This window comes from Cebidichthys violaceus, unplaced genomic scaffold, assembly GCF_023349555.1.
Source record: "Cebidichthys violaceus isolate CVI_PGR_0920_01 unplaced genomic scaffold, fCebVio1.0.p SCAF_3, whole genome shotgun sequence".
Taxonomy (NCBI): domain Eukaryota; kingdom Metazoa; phylum Chordata; class Actinopteri; order Perciformes; family Stichaeidae; genus Cebidichthys; species Cebidichthys violaceus.
The window spans coordinates 7,519,124-7,538,381 of record NW_027176483.1 but is presented as its reverse complement, the minus strand read 5'-3'; the positions used below and the strand labels follow the sequence as shown (position 1 = coordinate 7,538,381).

Sequence of the window (19,258 nt, the reverse complement as noted above, 5' to 3'; positions counted from 1 at the left end):
TACCACCCATTCTGCTCCACTCATTTTGTTTGTGTTACCTTAGACTTGTCTCTCATATTGTATACTGTACATGAGCTCAAGAACATATCTAAGTAACAAGTGAGTGAGATTTTTGTTTATGTCGGTTGCCATTGCAAGCTGTCCTTTAAAACACAATAACTGGTTATAAACGAAAACACACATTTTATCGAAGCTTACGGTGCATAGTTGCATATGTCTCTGCAAAGAAGGACAGAGGTTGAATGCAATAAGTGAACAGAGTCTAATTGAGTGAGAGCAGACATGGCCTGTGCCAATTTATTCTGGGAGGAGGGCAGGCATTGGATTGGCAGCAATTTCAAACCAACGTGTCATTTCCTCCCCCAGGGCTGCCTCCACAGGTTCTCCTGCTAGGCTCAGGCCTCAGGTTACAGGAAACACCGTCTCCACTGGCAGACAAGGCCTGGCAACGCACAGCAGCCACCTTCAACACCAACTAGCCACGCCAGCTTCAATCAGCAACAACAGGAATAGACACACTTAATTAGCATTAAAGTGAGCCGTCCTGCCCCGCGAACACCGTAGTACATCACAGCGCACACAAAGTTCCACACGCTGTAACAATCAATTCACCGTCAGACGTGGGCTCAGCAAAGGTGACTCTTGCTTGGATTTGTAGCTCGCTCACACAATCCGCCACATGCCAGAAACTGCCGGCCAAATCAGTGGCCCCAATCGTCCCGAAGAGCATTCTGTAATGTTTAGGTAATGTGATGACTTTAGAGCTGGGCTGCAGGAATGTGGTGAATATGTCCAGTGATTGCAGGAGCGTCTCTGTGTGTTACCCCGTCGGAATAAGCTTGTCACTAGAGCTGGGCTGCAGGCTGAGGCTAGAGACAGGCTTCATTAGACTTTTGGCTGATTTCTCTATGACGCCCGCTGGGCTACATATCCGTTTTCTTTCCCCGGTGAGGATGATGGCAGAAGAGTCTGTTTCTGCTCCTCGTAGCTGATTAGTCATTGTAACATATGAGTGCCAATCTCAGCCTCCTGCTTGAGAGTAGAAATGCAGTTCTGATTGATTTTCTCGATTGGTCAATTAATTGCTTGGTCTATAAAATGGCAGAAAAAAAATCTTCAAAAGATTTGTTTAGTTTGTTTAGCCCAAACCCCAAAATATTCAGTTTACTATCAAATCATCAGTTTACTAAAGGCTGGAACGATAGAATATTTGCCATTTGTGCTTGGAAAATTATTCAAAATGATTATGAATACAGTTGTTGATTGATTTTCTGTTAATCCATCATTGAAGTTTTACAATTCCTCTGTTAAATTGTAGAAACAAATGAAGAGCTTTTCTTTTTCATAGGAAGGAAAAAACCTGTCCTAATATCATCCAGTGACAAAATAGATTGTTGTTTTCCTGTCAACAGCGAGTAAATGAGGTGACAACATGATGATTACTTTGACACAAGTGTTCATGCCGTTATTATATTCTACACAGAGGTTTTATTGTCAGTAGGTAAACAAATATCATCAAATGAGAAGACAAAGGCCTCTAAAATGGAGCTATTACTATTCAATAAAGGAGAGACATTTTAAATTAATATAGACTGTGTGAGGACTAAAAATCCAAAAACATTATTGTCAAAAGATAAAAACAAGATGTGGTCAAAATAACTTATTGCACGACTACATGCGTGACTGAATTCCTACTTTGTCGAGTTGAGTTTGTCTTCTCGCTGGTCTTCCCTCTAGCTCCACTCCGCTGCAGCTCCGTCCATGTTGATACTACTGAAATGAAGCAATTGAAATCCATAGTTATAATGTCGTATTGTGTGAATGTGAACAATATAAATTATATTGTTCTTTTGCTTGTACATTTGTTTTGCTTATTTGACAAATAATGGACCTCCATTGAAGTATTACAGTAACATTGCCTAGAAATGTTAAAATTATGTTTTGTGTCATTCTGAAGAGTTGCTCTGGACTTTTACAGAGGATTAAATTGCTTTCTAATTTTCTTATGGCTTTAAGCAGCTTTTATCTATTAATCAAGTATTTCTACTTCTGATTGTGACTTTATATAATGTGTTATTGCAATAAGTTATTGCACTTACAGTGTTGGAGAAGTTTGTTTTAATTATTATTTTTGACTTCCACTAGGACAGTGGTCTCTTTGCTAAAGCCAGAGGCATGTGGTTTTGTGTCCCAACAGTCGAGAACTGTCTCCTAAACCCGTCCATATTTAGCACCATGAACAGCATCACTGACATCTGTTTAAGGTGCCTGACATTTGTTTGTACAGAAGTAACTTGCTGTTTTTGTTGATGATGATTTTGATGTGATTTTGAAATAAATGAATCTCCAACGGTTGAATGAGTTCAGATTGTTTTTTCTGCAAGTTAAGTTACTTCTTTACAAGCCCTGAAAACTACTTTCTCAGTTTCTCCTGGTGACGTCCTACAGATCACACTAATGTCTCAAGTTTTTAATTTATTTATTACACTTATGAATCATTGTGTTTTTGTGTCATCACTGATCGGTGTAGTGTCACACAACTCAAATAAAATGTTGGGGGGTAAATGTGCACTATATAGTAAATATGGAGTACATTCGTATACCTTAAAGCAATAGTTCAACATTTTAGGAACATTAACAAAAGTTAGAGCACACCATGCTATTTTTACAATTCAGTTTTTGATTTTACAAGACAAACAAGATATAACGTGTTAATTAGTGAGTTTTAGAGGAGCTGGTAGGTGGTGACCTCGTTACCTGTGGACGGAGCCTGGCTATCCGTCTCCCCTCATTTCCAGTCTCTTTATGCTAAGCTAAGCTAACTGGTTGCCAGTTTAAGCTTCACATTTAACAGACAGATATAATAGTGCTATTACTCTTCTCATCTAACTTTTGACAAAAATGTGAATAACTTCCCAAAATGTCAAACTATTCCAAGACTTCCTTTAAGCTGTAGCTTTGATTGTTGATTAATTTGTCATGAATATGATGCTTTAAGCAGAGTTCACACTGGAAGACTTTCAAAGTTGTCAGATTGCTGTACTGTTCACGCTACAGAACTTGTCTTGTAATCACTACATGACAGACCATGAATATTATTCGCAGAGCTCCAAATACTGTTGCTAAGTGCAAAATCAGGGCTTAAGATGTGTAGTGGGAATTACGCATAAGAGAAAAAGAGAACAAGTTTCAAACCACTTGCCAGCAAAGTAAGACCAGTGTATGTACACAGATATTCACATGCTGATATGAATATCACAATAACATGCATCGCTAAACATAATTAAATAATTCATAATTAATGTAACACTGACTCAAGATGATTGTGTTTGCGTGTGTGTGTGTGTGTGTGTGTGTGTGTGTGTGTGTGTGTGTGTGTGTGGTTCAAGGTGGATGATATGTGATCTCATTCTTTTTCTCGCATCAGCAGCTTCCAGATGGGATGCTCTGGCCAAGCCATTAGACCCAAAGTTAAGGCTAATAGTTTGAATGGGCCTTAAATATCTCCAGGTGGTCTTTGGCTAACAGTGTAGTTTTGGCCGAGCGAGAGAAAGCTGTCATGCAATACAGTATGCAACATCGTTTCACACAGATGTTCTTTGTTTTTGCAATACGAGCTCAATCATGCAACAAAACAGTCCTCAGAAAAAAACATTTCTAATCACTTCAAAACATCTTTCCTACACAACAAAAACTATGTCTGCAATCAATCCACCCTTTATTTCAAACTTTGTGCTGAATATTATCCACTGAAGGTACAACAACTTTGGACAACTCTTATGTAAGACAAAGGGAAGGCACGGCCAGGAAACCAGAAAAAGATAACCCTTGCCAATTCACATCTTGCCATCGCTGTGGTCTTTACCCTACGAAGAATGTTGGAGCTCTCCCATTTCTGCTCGCTCCCAGCAACAATAGCTGTCTTTTCCACAGTTGTGCAAGAGTTTAACTGGAGCACTCTGATCGCACGAGAATGGGAAAACTCAAAAGAAGACTGCTGTCACCCGGTAAAGCCTCCAGCTCCAGTCGAGGAGCTGGAGATCATCAATAGGACTGCAATGGAAATGGAATGAATAGAAGAGAAGCTGCTTCAGTGGAGGCTTGTACATGTCAAATTAAATACTCATCATGCAATAACATTTTCCTCTTTCATGTCCTTCAAGATGCTTATAATAATGTTAACAATACATTAAAAAGACTACTTCCCCCACAAAATGATTATTTTTATATAAATTACTCATACTGTGTTGCTTTGAATCCTTGAAGGAAACTTTTTCACCGTTGAGGCGTGAAAGAAAAACAAATATTCACAAAACTGAAAAAAGTCATGATGAATTGAGGTTGTTGGAGGACGCATTTAACAACAGCAAAACTATAGCAAAACATCGGTCTACAAACTCTCGCACAACTTGAGTAGTATTATTCAAGTCTCACTTATCCATTTATCTCAGTGCTTCCCAATCACATGCATCTTTCGGTAAAACCTTACTTTCAAAACACTTTAAACTCATCCAGACTCGCATGGAAGTGTGAGACTGTGAATGCGGAAGTGTTTCAAAAAGGATGGTTTTAGCAAAGATGCATGCGTTTAGGAAGTAGTGAGCATACGACTGGATAAATGAGACTTGGAATGTACTGCATGAGTTGTGTGAGTTTGTAAGCGGATGGTTTGATATTGTTTTGCTGTTGTCAAACACAGCCCACATTTACAACAATTCATCAAGACTTTTCTCTGTTTTTTGATTCTTCATTCATTAATGTGAGAAAGACAAAGTTTTCTTCAAGAATTCATAACTGACATGAACTCTTAAAAACATGAAACCTTAAAAAGTTTTACCGCGCTCTTTCAAAGATGTTTGTTATTGTCAACAAATCCCATGAAAAGACCAAAACCATCTATGTGTAAGTCCATCTCTCGTACTATCTGACTTCCCAACTTTCATTAAAAAAAAAAAAAAGGCTAAATAATTTCCTTAAACGGCTGGAAATTAGTTCTTTGTTACTCGACCAGGAGTAAATTGTACATTTGTTAGGAACTATTTTCAGATGTTGAGTTGAGGCTCTGGTGAGTATTTACACTTCCTGTGTTCATCATACAGAACATTTAAGCTGTGTGAAGTATTGATATGCTTTTAATAGTTTTTGGACAACAATGTAGGTCTATCGCACAGAGGAATGAGACGTACTTTAGCTAGACACAATACTTGTTCGGACAAATTAAGTTTTAAACAACAGAATATCACCAGACTTATCCTTTATTAACCTATGATAATACACTGACAGATTAACAGGCTTAGACACCACTCATGAGCCCAGTGAGAGCATCTAACTGACGCAGACTGAGTTCAGTGGTCATCACAGGATTGATACAATCAGAGACCCAAACGACAAAATGGACCGCAAGTTATAGAGACATTCCCTCTGCCTCTACACTCCCCTTCTGTCTGTAGATGAGATAAATAAACACTAGCAGAAAGGAAGAAGAGCAGCCCACTGTGCCCTGAACAGCACTCATTAAATCTAATGGGTCACGCTGCTCCAGCCAGGCTCCACTGACACCCTTAATAGAAGCCTGCATGGTTAAGGGACCATGAAGACCATTAGGGCACTTCAAAGTTCACCACTACATTAGTGCCCTGCTGATATGGCAGCATAAGAGGGGACAGATCCAATTCCACATTAACTCCTTTATTTGTCCATTGGTCGGCCTGTCAATCAGCCTGCTCAATAAACAAGTGGATCCTTGAGCTGCTCATTAAGAGCCATCGTTAGCAAAGCCAAGGTTGTAAATCAGCGCTTATATCAGCTTTCTGCAAAAAAAAAAAAAAATCGTATAGGTCATATTTTAGAGCCGACACTTTGGTTTACACTGTTAAATGACCCCACTTGAAAATAAAGCTGTAATAAAGCTCCCACTGTAAATCAAATTTCTCCACTTACTTTTGGACCAATGAAGGGACTCCTATGAACTGCCGAGGACTGGAGCCAAAGGAAAATGACAAGCACACTGACCAGTAAAAAAAATGTCTTTTAACAGACTTATACGTGTAAATTCGCACAGGCCATGTTTGCTACTATGAAACCAAAGTCTCCCTCACTCAATAACTTCATGTGACGTAAATCAAGAGAGCCAGCAGAAGCTTGATATATTGATGCTGTCCTAAGGGACATAAAAGGCTGAGCAGTCTCTTGCTGTGGCCATAAGTCAGCACTACAGCCCCTCAGCACAGGAACACAACACTGTAGAGAGGAGCAGGCGGCTGATGAGGAAGGAACACCATACATCACTGTGTCCAGTAAAACGTCCCTCATTACAAGCTGAGAATGCCAGTAAACAGCTCACATTTAGCTAAGCTTTTGACACACATAAGAAACCAATGGGAAACAGCCTCACGATACAACTGGTCTAAAAGTAGTAACATCTGTTTTAAGCAAGATCTGCCAACCCAGTAAAGAAGCAAACAGCATGAGCAAGAGACAGGATGGTATGAAATGTATAAGCTATACTCGCTGGGACATTGTATGAACATTTTAGGATGCAACTTGGAATGACAAATAAAGTGAACCCTAAATATGTGTTTCCATGTCACCATGTCTGTGCATCACAGGATCTGACAGGTCATTGTGGCTGCAGTAGGAGTTAAGTGTAGGGGGAGGACTTAAGATCAGAGTGGAGGTTTACTGAGAGAGGAGCATGGATACCTTACTTCCCTGAGCTCCTTCTAATGGGGTCTCTGGCTCCAGGCCAGCCCGTCCTATCAACTTATCACCCAACGAGATCAGTTTCATCTCTTTTGATGCTCATACTGCAGAGCACATCTGCAGTGCGGTAAATTTGCAAATATAGTGGTCATACCTGATCAAAATGACTTTTACTGAAGTATGAAGACTTAGTGGTCCTCTCCTTCTTCACTTAACATTCAGGTGGCTAGAACATAATGTTTAAAACAGAGGTTTTTAAACCTCTGGGCCACAGACCAGTACCGGACCTCAGGTATATTTACTACCAAACTGTGAGGAATGGAAAAAAGCTAGTATTCATGAGCTGTTATATTTTTTAGGTAATTACCTCAAACTTGGCACAGTGAGCCTGTGCTGCATTTGCTCATCATTCTCTTTCACGACCTCAGCAGAAATATACTGACTTTGAACGAAACAGGTACACAAGGAAACCAGTCCATCATAACCACCTCACAGTATTCAGCAGCAGACACAATCTTTGGGAGGCCGCTGTGCGAGAGTTGCTGAGACATCTTATCTGCATTTATTTCTTCATTTAGCAAGTAACCACAATGTTTTCTTTTCTATTTGGTCTCAGGCGTATTTGTTACAACAATATGAAAAAACTGTCTGTGGTGCAACAAGAGGTTTGAACTCTTGTCGTAAAATACAACCAATAAGTGCTGCTGCAATTAGCCGACACTGTGCAAGACTAGAATCAAAACTCAGTGAGCCTCAAGTGAGTCTATCAGAGCGTGCATCTACCCACGTTTGAGAGGGTATTAGCTTGCTTTGTTAAACTGCGGTTGGTCTTCATTCTCCCCATCAGCTCGCCACCGAACAGCCTCTGCCCTGCCAGCTGCCTGACAGGCATCACCGTGGTCTGTAACCATGGAGACAGCCTCACATCATTCATTGACTCCTACTAATAAAACTCCAGTTTATTAGTGTCGAAATGTCTACTGTGGCTTTTTGACATGCTAACATAAACAGAGAGGGAAAGGATTTAAAGTGGTACCGACACATGGGTGGAGGTTTGGGAAGGCTGAGGTGAGCGGCGTGGATCTAACCACTGGGTTAAACCAGCACCCGTGTATTGTTATAGAGCAGCAGCACAGTTAAAAGTAACAGGCAAATATAAAAGCGCGTATTTGCAGAAGCACTGCTTATAAGACGAGATTGGTTAAGTTTATAAAAGCAGTTTTCTTTTTGTATTTACAAGACGCATATAGTAGAACATAAATAATGTGACTGATAAAACATGCTTCAACTGTCAGCTGGCATGCTGTAGCAATGAAATGACTCACCCTGTTGATTCCTCTAGTTTTTTTCTCTGCCAGTGTGCAGCGCTTTAAAAATTTAAATCAAAACACTGAAATCGGCAGTCTGTCCACTGATTTCCTCCTAACACTCTTCAGGTTTGTTATCAGGCTGTGTTCCTAACCCCCTCAACCTCTTTGCTCCAAAGCAGCATTTTGTCTCTCCACTCTGCAATATGCTTCCAATTATGAATCTTGTGAATATGGGGGCGGTGAGGCATCATTCTGATTTATTGTGCACTCAAGTCCAGCCTTGTTCGGTGCATTTGCTCAAGAAGCCCTCCTGCTGCAGAGCTCAAGGGTCAAACATACACAACAGTTGACCTCTCGCAGACTCATGTGCAAACGGGGTCACTCTGGACCTGATTGACAGGCAGAGATGACGGCTCGACGGCGAAGGCCACAGGGTGAGAAAAGCTGGCGTGCAATGAGGAGCTAAGCGCTGCATTAGCCTCCAACTGTGAGGAAACTTTGTAACACAGAAACACAGGGGGGGACAGAGAAAGTGGAAAAACAGAGATAACTAATGAGGAAAAATGAAGTGGCCTCATACAGTCACTATCACTGACGGCTGGCCACAAAACATTACTCTTCTCCTTTGTAACCATAGAGCACTTTGTGGTCTTCTCACATGGGACAGCTTGGGCCATCTATTTGTAGTCATCATCTAAATCCAAGTCCTGTGGACTGAAAACACATGCTCCACAAGTGAGTCACAGAGCACAAGAGATCTCTCAAGACAGTAGTGGTGCTCGGCCTGAGAAACGGCCCAAGACCCATCCCTACAGACTCATTTCCTGGCCTTCCCGGCTCACTTCCTGTTTCATGCTGGGTCATGGGCACCATACCGTGCGTCACAAAGACTACCCTGTTGAGCCTAATGCCACTGGTTCTGTGCGACTCAGTGGCTGTGGGACAAATCAGTTGTTATTCACCACAATAGCAAGGCTGTTACTGCGGGACGCAGTGTTATTTGCTTGTCTGTGTATTTTTTTTAAATTCTCACATTTCCACAATGGGTTTTGCAGGCACATCGCAGCAGATGTGAATCCTCTGCCCCCAGTATGGTTTGTGTTGAAGGGTCCTCAGGGGCTTCTTCGGGCCTTTCAACTCCCCACCGGACCTAACACCTTTCACACTGGATAAACACAACACAAAGGAGAAACGTAAGTTTTATGTTAGAGGGTTCGGTTATTACATGCAGGAAAAAGAACTCTTTAATTCCCCTGGGAGTCTAACCACTCATAAATCATCAAGCAATGAAAGTCTCCTCTCCAAACAGGGGGCTAAAACAAACTGAACACGGAGCCCCTCAGCCCTGTCCCTCTCTCACTCGTCTCCCTTTTTCCTTGTTGGAATTTTTATGAGGAAAGAAGAGACGTAGTGGTGCAATGCTATACTCGAGCAAAGAGGTAAATACTACAACTTCAATCCTCCGCAGTGACCCAAAATAAAAAATAAAAAAAATCTAGATTATTTTAAGGGCTTTTACGCAAGTTCCTCTAACAGCAGTAGACTACAAATTCTACCCCTGTAACCGGTAACAAAATGACAGCAGAGGAGCGTTGTTGATTATATGATCAGTTTATGCTCTTCCGCTAAGATTTGTTACTATAGAGATGATCGAAAAGCCTTTGCAAGGATGTTCTGGCGGCCACAATTAAGATGGAAAATGTTTACAAAATAAAAGACGCGCTGAGAGACGTTTTACCACAAACTGTCAGTTCATATAAACAAATTCAGAACAAAATAAATCCTTTATTTTGGTATTCTTCTTTAGAATGACTGCGTATCAAACAGAAGAAAATCCTCAGAATGTCAACACAGGTTGATATTCGCCAGATTTTGAAAATTCAACTACTTTCCGTTTGATTTCATGTGTCTAAAATTTGATTCAAGCATCATCATCCCTGATGCTGAACAGGTGTATTACAGAACAGCGTTACAGTATACGTCTGCTGTGATGCCACCAGGAGGGTTGCACACCTCTGGCTTGTGTTAATATCACTTGTATGTGATGTGGAGAGCGTGTTGGGGAGAGTAAACCACCAGGATCAGGAGCTACTCGAGCTGACCACCAGTAACACTTAGCAGCTGTTAAATACTCAGTGAGATCCTGACCTGAACCAGTGCAGACACTTCAAATGGTACTCTGACACATCGACTGCTACTGGTGCTTACTTTCTGATCAGCAGGTCAAACACAAAATGTGCCTAAAACACCAAAGACACACTGTTTGAATTTGAGGGTCCGGCCTTTTAGTCATGTCAGATTTGCTTCAGTCAACACTTTGAGTTTGTAGGATGAAAAAATCTCAGCCCTCTTTAAATTGGAGCTTATGTTTACAAAGTCAGTGAAAGGACAACATGGAGCGTATGCATTCAGAGTGTGTTGAATAATATTTTTAACCTATGAAAATGAGAAAATTATGAATGTCTTTATTTTCAAATATTAAAAGAACACCCATACTGTTCATATCATTACCTAAAAACTACCTATATATAAAATAATGACAAATAACTTTCTCCTCATGTATAAACAGTCCCTATACAAGGGTCCCTTCTTGTTGATGCTAAAATATACATTTACAAGCTGTGGATGGAGGAGTAACGGTAGGAATGCTACTGCCCTCATGTGGTGAATTAATAATTACATTCAGTGTTGGCTACTGAACACTAAAAGATGCAAACTGGGCTGAATTCATTAATTTTGTATTCTCAGTGAGCAGATAATAGATATAATCTAAAAGTGAATGTTAATAAATAAGAGCCAGAGATAAGACAACAATACAAGTTTTTGAATAGTTTTAAAGGGATGCTGTATACGTTTATGAATGAATGATTCAGTTTGGTTCTGATTCCTTTAACACCACTGGTTACTGTTTTGTGACCGTTATTGATGGCCCTCGGCGTACATGGCACAGGAAACAGAGCTGCAGATTTCTCTTTTTATTTGAGGTGACTGTAATGAGCTCCAGTATATTGTAATGAGGCAGGGAAACTAAAAGAAGTCAGCTGGCCGTTGTTCGGTTCACCTTAAGCTTAACAAGTAGTCATACATTCCCAATAGTCTAAAGGTTTCTTAATAAGCCTGTTACATGTGATTGTAATCACATGTTCAGGCGTGTAGTTAGTAGAAATACATTTTCTATCTTCACTATTATTTTTAATTTGTGTCCATTTTTTAAAAACAGGATATAACAACAAACATAAATACAATCTTAGAGAAACACAATATAATAAGTGTACATTATTGACAAGTCTCTGCATTTTAAAAACAGAATATCACTGTGTTTCACAGTCATGCCCATATATCTGCTGGATATACATTATTTTAGTCTGGTCTTAAATGAAAATCATATTACTATACCTCATCTGGGTTTGTTGCAGGAGAAAGTTGAAGAGATGTTAGTCCACCATGTTTTCAGTTACACTCTTTCACTGGGTCAGACCAAACAACACGTTTAGGTTCTTTAGTTCATTGATATGTACAAACAAAGTGGAAACAAAATAACTAAGATGACAATAAATAGATAAAGCTGTATCTACCCCAGTCAGGTTTCACACAAATATATTGGTGTAATCTATAAAGTTATATATGGTTGCTCTTAGAATAGTCTAATATAACTGTGACGGTTTAAAAAAAAAAAGAAATAAAGATGAATAATTTATAAGGCTAAAAAGTCTAGTGCAAAGATTTACCAGAAATAACAGCAGGGTTTCTGTACAACCAGTCACCTGCTGGCAAAAACACAAAAACATCTGCTATTCCTTCACTCACCAACAGTGCTGGGTAGCTTGAGCTCGCTCTGAGGTTTTTTTGGTTTGAAAAGATTCCCAATTTACCCAGAATGCAAAGCAAACAAGTCATATTCAGACGATAGCCAAGGATTTAGCAGTGTTTTGCAACTGTTGGACTATCTGACTATTTGTTGGATCTAAGCCAGACACAATGTGTGCCGTTGAGAAACCGACCACAGAGAGAGCTAAATAAAAAACAAGATGGAAAGAACACCTACGAAGAGATGAGTGACAGCAAGCTCAAACAGAACAGTGTGAGGGAGGTGAGGAAAAACATGGAAAAAAATCTCTGCCTGAGACCAGCCAGGACAAACGATGGAGGGCAGAAAGGAAAGAGTTACACCTGTTTGGCTTGACTGGGGAACCTCAGTCCAGATATGTCCACCCCCCACTTTGCTCTCACCCTTTCACTGTTACATTCTTTATTCACCCTAAACTGTAGAGCTGTTTCTCCAACGTGAAAAGAGAGCTGGGGAGGCTTAGCTTTAAACCTTAGTGCTGAGAGCATGCAGCAGTCTTCAACTCATGATTTCACCTGAAGTGCCAAAGAAATGATGTCCTGATGCCGTCAGCGTCCACAGGCCAGCGGATGTGATGTGGCACATTAAAGAAGTCCATATGGCTGCATAGACCATAGATAATGAAATACTTCATACACACCTCACAATCCAAACATCAGGCCCGCAATAGGACAATAATTGATTTCATTATTGAAAAATCTGTGTATAATGAATGATTCACTCAACAAAATGTCTACAAAATGAATGTCAGAAACCGGGGAAATATACCCATCACAATTTTGCAGATCCAATATTGTCATCTTCAAATTTTGTGTTTTTTCCTGAACCCAAAAATATATCATTTACAAGCAGTAATCCTCATAAAATTAACAGAAAATCACCACAATTGAAAAGATGAATTTGTGACTTCAGGCATCTATTGTCTGATGTCTTTTTATCTGCCCCCAAAGAGCAGGTAAGAGTTATGTAATCATGTCTGACTGGAGTTGCTGTGAGTTTTTAATACTTTAAGTCAAGATAAACAAGTAGCCAGCACTGGTTATTCATCAAATGTGTATTGCTTTGTATGAAATCTCGACTCTGGGAACTCTATGGAGTTTTTTTGTTTACTCTTTTAACTTATTTGTTTTGTTTAATGACTGACTCTGGGCCTAACGTTAGAGAGCTAACACAGATAAACCAAAACAGAGCTAGTGTAGACTGAACATTGTACTCACAAGCATCAGGGGGCCAGAAACATGACTCCAAACGAATATTTATGTTGCTCCGTGTCCAATGAATGTGAATATAAGTAACGTTGACAAGTTAACATGTTAGTCAAACACCTTTTGTCGGTGGTCAGGTGAAGATTGTAGAGCGTCCATCTTGTTTTAATGTTTTTCTGCCCCCTAGTGGCCAAAGATCCTTCAGCATTAAAGGGATAGTTTGGATGTTTTGAAGTGGGACGTCGTATGAGGCACTTATGCATAATCACCTTCCAGTACTACCATAGTACCATAGCAGGCGAATGGTACAATACAAAAATACCAGGATGTTCTACTGCATCTGGTTGCATTTCGCAGTGTGCTATTCTCTCCCAAATCCTTTGTGCAGCAGATATATGCATATGAGCAAGAGGGTCATATCAAGGTGCAGTGTTATGAAGTAGTATATGTTCCAATCGAATGCATACTGCATGCAACATTACATTATCTATAAGGGCAGAAGCAATGTGTACCAAGAGTAAAAACAAAAAGTATGTGATTTGGAACAGTAGACGGTGGTCAGCATGCCCCCAGTTTGGAGAAGCAGACAGGAGTAGTGACATGTGAGCAAAGCAACGTAAGCTACTGCTGTGTTTGTTGGCAGAAAATATATTTTAGCACCCTAAAAGAAAGGTTAAGTGTTGCCTATTCTATATTTAGAATAACTCTGACAGGGAATTGAACTTAAACTGGCTAAAATAGCACACACCCGTCCACAGCAGTACATTGCTTTGCTCCCATGCTGGTACTCCTGTTTTCCTCTCAAAAATTGGGGCCGACCGCAGTGTACTGTAATACACTGACTACGGATATCCTAAGTACTTCATACAATCCCACTTTAAAACACTCAAACCATCCCTTTGAATTATTATTTGGATTTGTTTACCTGTGCTGATTGCACATTTAGTAAGACTGCTCAGTGGAGTTAAGCCAAAATTAGTTTTGCATTTTCCGCTGCACAAACAAAGAAGACTTAATTGCAAGCAAATTTGCCATTTCTGAGCCAAGAGCATTGAAGCAATCAGTCACACCTGCTGACAAATTTAAAAACAACTGATGAGAGGGATAAGTTGTTACAGACCAACTCAGACCGCAGGGACCTATATTTACCTTTCCTCCCTAGTGTTATCCTCACTGGTCATAATGTCTTTGACTGTTCAATTCTTTCAGAAGGCACAGATGTCTTTGCTAAAGTGAACAAAGCTGGAGCTCCATATAGTTTAGAGAGAATTTACACTATTAGTGTAACATAAAATATTCAAGAACTACACAGGTTTGTTCAACCAACAATCTGTGACGTCCATCTGAACTTTGCAAACTGTTAATACATCATATTACGCTCTGGCAGATCCACACAGGATGTACCTTATCTTATCGGTATGTTGTGAACATTAATCATGGATTCGTCTTGGAGGAAAAGAAAAATCAATACGCTAATGCATTTGAGGTAAAATTTAGTTCATTATCACAATAACACCAAGAGCCATATGTGGGCCCTAACTGCATTTCATTATGTGTAAATAAATGAAACATCCATCTTTTGTGTTTCAATACTTCAAAAGGTGCAGCAGAGATTAATGATTGGTTAATAAAAAAGACCAATGACCAATGCCACAAGGCTGCAGCGGAAAAATGTCTTTTCAGAAAAATATACTGCTTTCGCACTTTAACTAGAATATTGATTTAAAAATGTTTTCACAAAATGAACATGGCTTGTTGTTGTTAATTGATCAGGCTGGAAAAACATTAATTCCTGCAAAAACCCTTATGTGCTGTATGTGTTTCCATTACGCTAGGATGCATTGTGATTATTTGCGCAACACTACACATAAATTTAATTATATTTTTGATATGACCTGGAATTGTGCAACCACTTTAAGAACAAAACAAAACACAAGGACGGTCATTTAGAATGCCATTTATGTCATTGACTTTTCAAGAATCTAATACAAATGCATACACATACATTTCACCACCTAAAACCACATTATAACCACTACTGCAATAAACATCACCATACAAATAGAAAAAGAATCAGGAAGTTGGCTTTCAAGCTTGGGAGGGGTCATGAAGAGCCTCAAGCTCACATGCTCACAAACTAGTTTATACACATTCAAAAGGAGCATCCAGTATGTACACACATACATACACATACACACACACACACACACACACACACACACACACACACACACACACACACACACACACACACACACACACTTACACACATACAGAGCTTATATAATACAGCATTAAAGAAGAGTGGCTGTAAAAAAAAAGGCATATGGAGGGAGGGAGTGTTACAGTATACATTATGAGCTGGTAAAAGGTAACAGCCAAAGTGTACATAAAACACATTTTTTCTTTACAGTTAAGCCAACGTCACTTAATATAAATATTCTTCATCCAAAAGTCAGTGCAGTGCCTTCTGTTCAGGCTTCACCTGGTCCTCATGCTCAGGCTTCACCTGGTCCACTTTACACCCAGTCTGTGCTAGACCTGGTCCAAAAAATTACTGTTTCCACTTTACACACAAATCTTTTTACATCAGTTTTGTTTCTGATCTCCCACGTTCTCTATGGTTTATGTGTGTGTGTGTGTGTGTGTGTGCACGCATTTGTTTGTTTTTTTGCCACCCAGTACCTCAAAAGTCCAGCTGTGAAGTACAAGAGTTTGAGAGTTTTTTCTACCAATTAGCCAATAGAAAAAGAGATCAACAAATTTACAAGTGTCCATTTTGTTCTTTTCTCCTGAATTTCCTTTTTTCTTTAAAAAAAAAAAAAAAGAAGTTCACTGGAGCAGCTCTATTGGATTCCCCTGAAGAGGCACATCGCAAAGACCATGGCAAAGAGCTGAGGAAAAGAAGAAAAAATAAATGATTAGCACACAGAAAAAAGACATAGTTGTTTTTATAAAATGATGACGTGCATGTGCACCTAGAACAGCAGTGTATTACTCCCACTCTCACTGAATGCACTGAGCACAGCTACAGTCCATTAATCAACTACTGTAAATCAGACTGCAACATCTACATTGACAATAAATAAAATAAAAAACTATTTGGGTTGTACAATATTGTATCTATGTGTGTTGCTCTCCATCACATATGCATAGTTAACATATATTATGTACTGTTTTGTATTGCATCACTGGAATGACCTTGGTTTCGTAAAATAAAGCCTTTTGAAGCGCACTGCATCACAGCTCATTAGGTTCTGTAACACATACTGAAGGCACCACAATCAATGCAGCCAAGAGATGTTATTCATTGTATTATAATACTAAATCTTGGTTTATGCATATTAAAAAATAACGAAATAAAAGCTACTTTAAAAAGAAAAGTGATATGTGTTGCAATGCTATTTGTTGTTACTGTAGTTTTTAGGCCATTGTATTGAGTGACACAGTTTTCTTTTTGAGAAACAAATGTTGTCAGAGTTCAGTGAGATGTGCATGAAGTGTTTTGATTTAATTAGTGAATTGTGGATGTGATCTGAACTGTTGTGCTGAGCTGAACTCAGTACATAGACGTGGGTGTAACCGGTTGTAAAGTCTGATCTATGTTCCTGTAGCACCGAGTCCCGCCACTAGATGGAGATCTTGCCATACACAGACCTTGCAGATAAAACTACGCTACACACACTCAGGCAAATATCCTCAGCTTGATGCAGAATTCCCCATTCCTGAAATGAATATTCACATCACAGGAGAGACAAAGAAAATGCTGCATATGTGATGATTTCACCAAAATGAAAAACCTTCATACCTCAATGGTCAGCACCACAATGGCCAGCGCTCCAGCCACATAGATGTACAGTTCAAAGTAGTCAACTACTGCAGAGTAACAGCCCTGAGGACACACAAAGACATGATGCTCAGCAGCCAATCAATGGGCTATAAACTTGCAGAATTACAGAGATAATTAAAGTAACATCACAGCTTTAATCGAGTGGCGCTCTGAACAAAGGCTTGGTTGAATGAGTGGGAAGCAGGGCCTCCAGCCTCACTGCCTTTTAATGAGGGCTCTTTGTGTGAATGAACAGGAAAAGAGACGCACATTGTGGACATCTCGCATTGTTCTAGTGGTTTGAAAAACAGCAGGTGGAAAGAGTGGTAAAAACCTCTTCCTATCAGCTTTCACTGTAATTACATTTCACTCAAAGGCTTTCTTTACACACATGGAAGCAGGGATGTGGGTGTGCATGTGTGTAACTGGGAAGCACACCTCATTTTCACATATTCATGCACTTATTATTCTCTTCTTTTGCACACATGTATGCTCCACAGAAATTCCAATTTACCAATGTATGCACACATACACACATGCTCAGATGTAGACATACACTGGTGTCTCCACACTATAACACAGTAAGATGGCCTCCCATGACACCCAAAAGCACTAATCAGCCATGGAGGAGGAGTCACGAGTGCTTGGATGTCACCCCTCAACTGTCTCCTGCTCTAATTAAACCTGGAGGTGGTTTGGACGGAGGGAGAAAGAGAGCGGGCAAGAGAGAGAGAAAGTGTTGTGGTAGATGTCAGAAGTTACCTTGTTATTGCGGAACATCATATTGCCTAATAAGCACTGCTCCTGGTTGATATAGGCCAACTCTCCGGTCTGACTGGCACGCTGGCAGCAGGCTTCTGGCACCATATGATTTTGGTTGATCATCCTGAACAGGCTGTCCTTAAAATCCTCTGGGCTGTTCACCCCACAGCAGTCAAACTGGTGGCAGGAGAGGAGAGAATAAGAGAAGAAGCCCTTATTCCTGAGTGCCTATTTGTGCACTGGCCTGTGGCCCACTGTATGCGTGCACCAATCCAGCATGAACATTGACCTAAATGTCTAGGATTTTATCTATAAAATATATCCCCCTGACGCCAGGCCTTCTCGTTTCCACAGACTGTTGGTGAAAGCAATGAGTTGGTAAAAGCTACAGTATGTGAGCTCTTTTCCATGTGTGCTGTGGCCTTACTGTAGTCATGATGGCATTCCATGTGGAGGTGAAGACGTCAGTGTTGTTGTAGCCCTGATAATGTCTCTTCAGCTCCTTGGTGAAGTACTCTCTGGTCAGCTGAATAAAAAAATAGCCGACGAGAGCACAGGTTAGTGTCAGCCTTTGGATTATCCGTTTTTTTTTTACACATCAGAGAAGATCACCGGACATAAGGGCTAGGTATTGTTTTATTTAGGAACTTCGTCGATGGAGGTAATATGGAGGCAACTTACATGCTCCCGGAAGATGAAGGCCAGGATGGCAGCAGCCAGCTCTGCTAAGAAGATGAGCAGGATGAGCATGAAGAACTGCAATAAGACAACAGAAAAAAAGAGAGAGTGAGAGAGAGTAGGACAAGGTGGATGAGTGGCAGAAAAAGTGCACGTCACTCAGTAAAAATCACATTCTGGCTGTGCCCGCTTCACTCAGCATTAACTATGCATGAGGCTCGAGGCACGAAGGCTTACAGAAGGGTATTTTGCTCTTTTGGTTTTCTGTTTCAAGCATGACAGTCCAAAAACTGACAGACAGAATAATCAACACATATGCACACAAACAAGATCAGTAACAGAACTACATTTCAAATTTGTCAGTCGACTCACAAAGAGGAGCAGACACTTGTTTTCGCGGATGGCTCCACAGCAGCCAAGGAAGCCCAGAAGGAAGAGCATGCCTCCCATGCCCAGGATGATGTAGACACCAGTGAATAGCAGGGGGTTGGCCGCTACAATTTCCCTGAACCCTGTGGGGTCCACCAGTACCCACACGCCCACTCCCAGGAGGAAAGAGCCTCCCAGCTGATGGAGGAAAAGGAGAGAAGACACTAGTTAGACAAAACAGAAATTGGCTGCATTTTGAAAACTAATGGGAACTCTGAGGATAATTGGTATCCCCATTGGCACACAAAACATTCAACAAGATGTCACATAATGGAAAATAAGTTTATTTTTTTTGGGTTGGGTTGAGGGCAGATTAAAAAGCTGGATATCTAAAGAGTCATAATACCTTGGTGGGGGGTGGGTGGAGATATCTACCCTGCTTCAACTAACCCCCCAACCTGCTAAAGAAATGCACAGCACTGCAGCCTCCATCCTCTCCCACCCTCCCTTTCACTAAACCCTTATCTGCAGCCACCGTGGGGTGACTCATGTGATT

General features: G+C 40.3%; 1 protein-coding gene across 1 annotated transcript in view; it reads right to left on the bottom strand.

Moving 5' to 3' along the window:
- Positions 1-15,005: 15,005 nt before the first annotated feature.
- LOC137881743 (tetraspanin-18B) overlaps positions 15,006-19,258 on the bottom strand; it is a 30,436-nt gene continuing 26,183 nt past the window's right edge. The window contains exons 4-9 of the mRNA XM_068723822.1: positions 18,706-18,900; positions 18,337-18,411; positions 18,083-18,181; positions 17,656-17,832; positions 16,873-16,956; positions 15,006-15,958 (exon numbers count right to left, since the gene is read on the bottom strand). Of these exons, the coding sequence (XP_068579923.1) occupies positions 15,911-15,958; positions 16,873-16,956; positions 17,656-17,832; positions 18,083-18,181; positions 18,337-18,411; positions 18,706-18,900 (678 nt within the window). The 3' untranslated portion in view covers positions 15,006-15,910. The remainder of the gene's footprint in view (positions 15,959-16,872; positions 16,957-17,655; positions 17,833-18,082; positions 18,182-18,336; positions 18,412-18,705; positions 18,901-19,258) is intronic.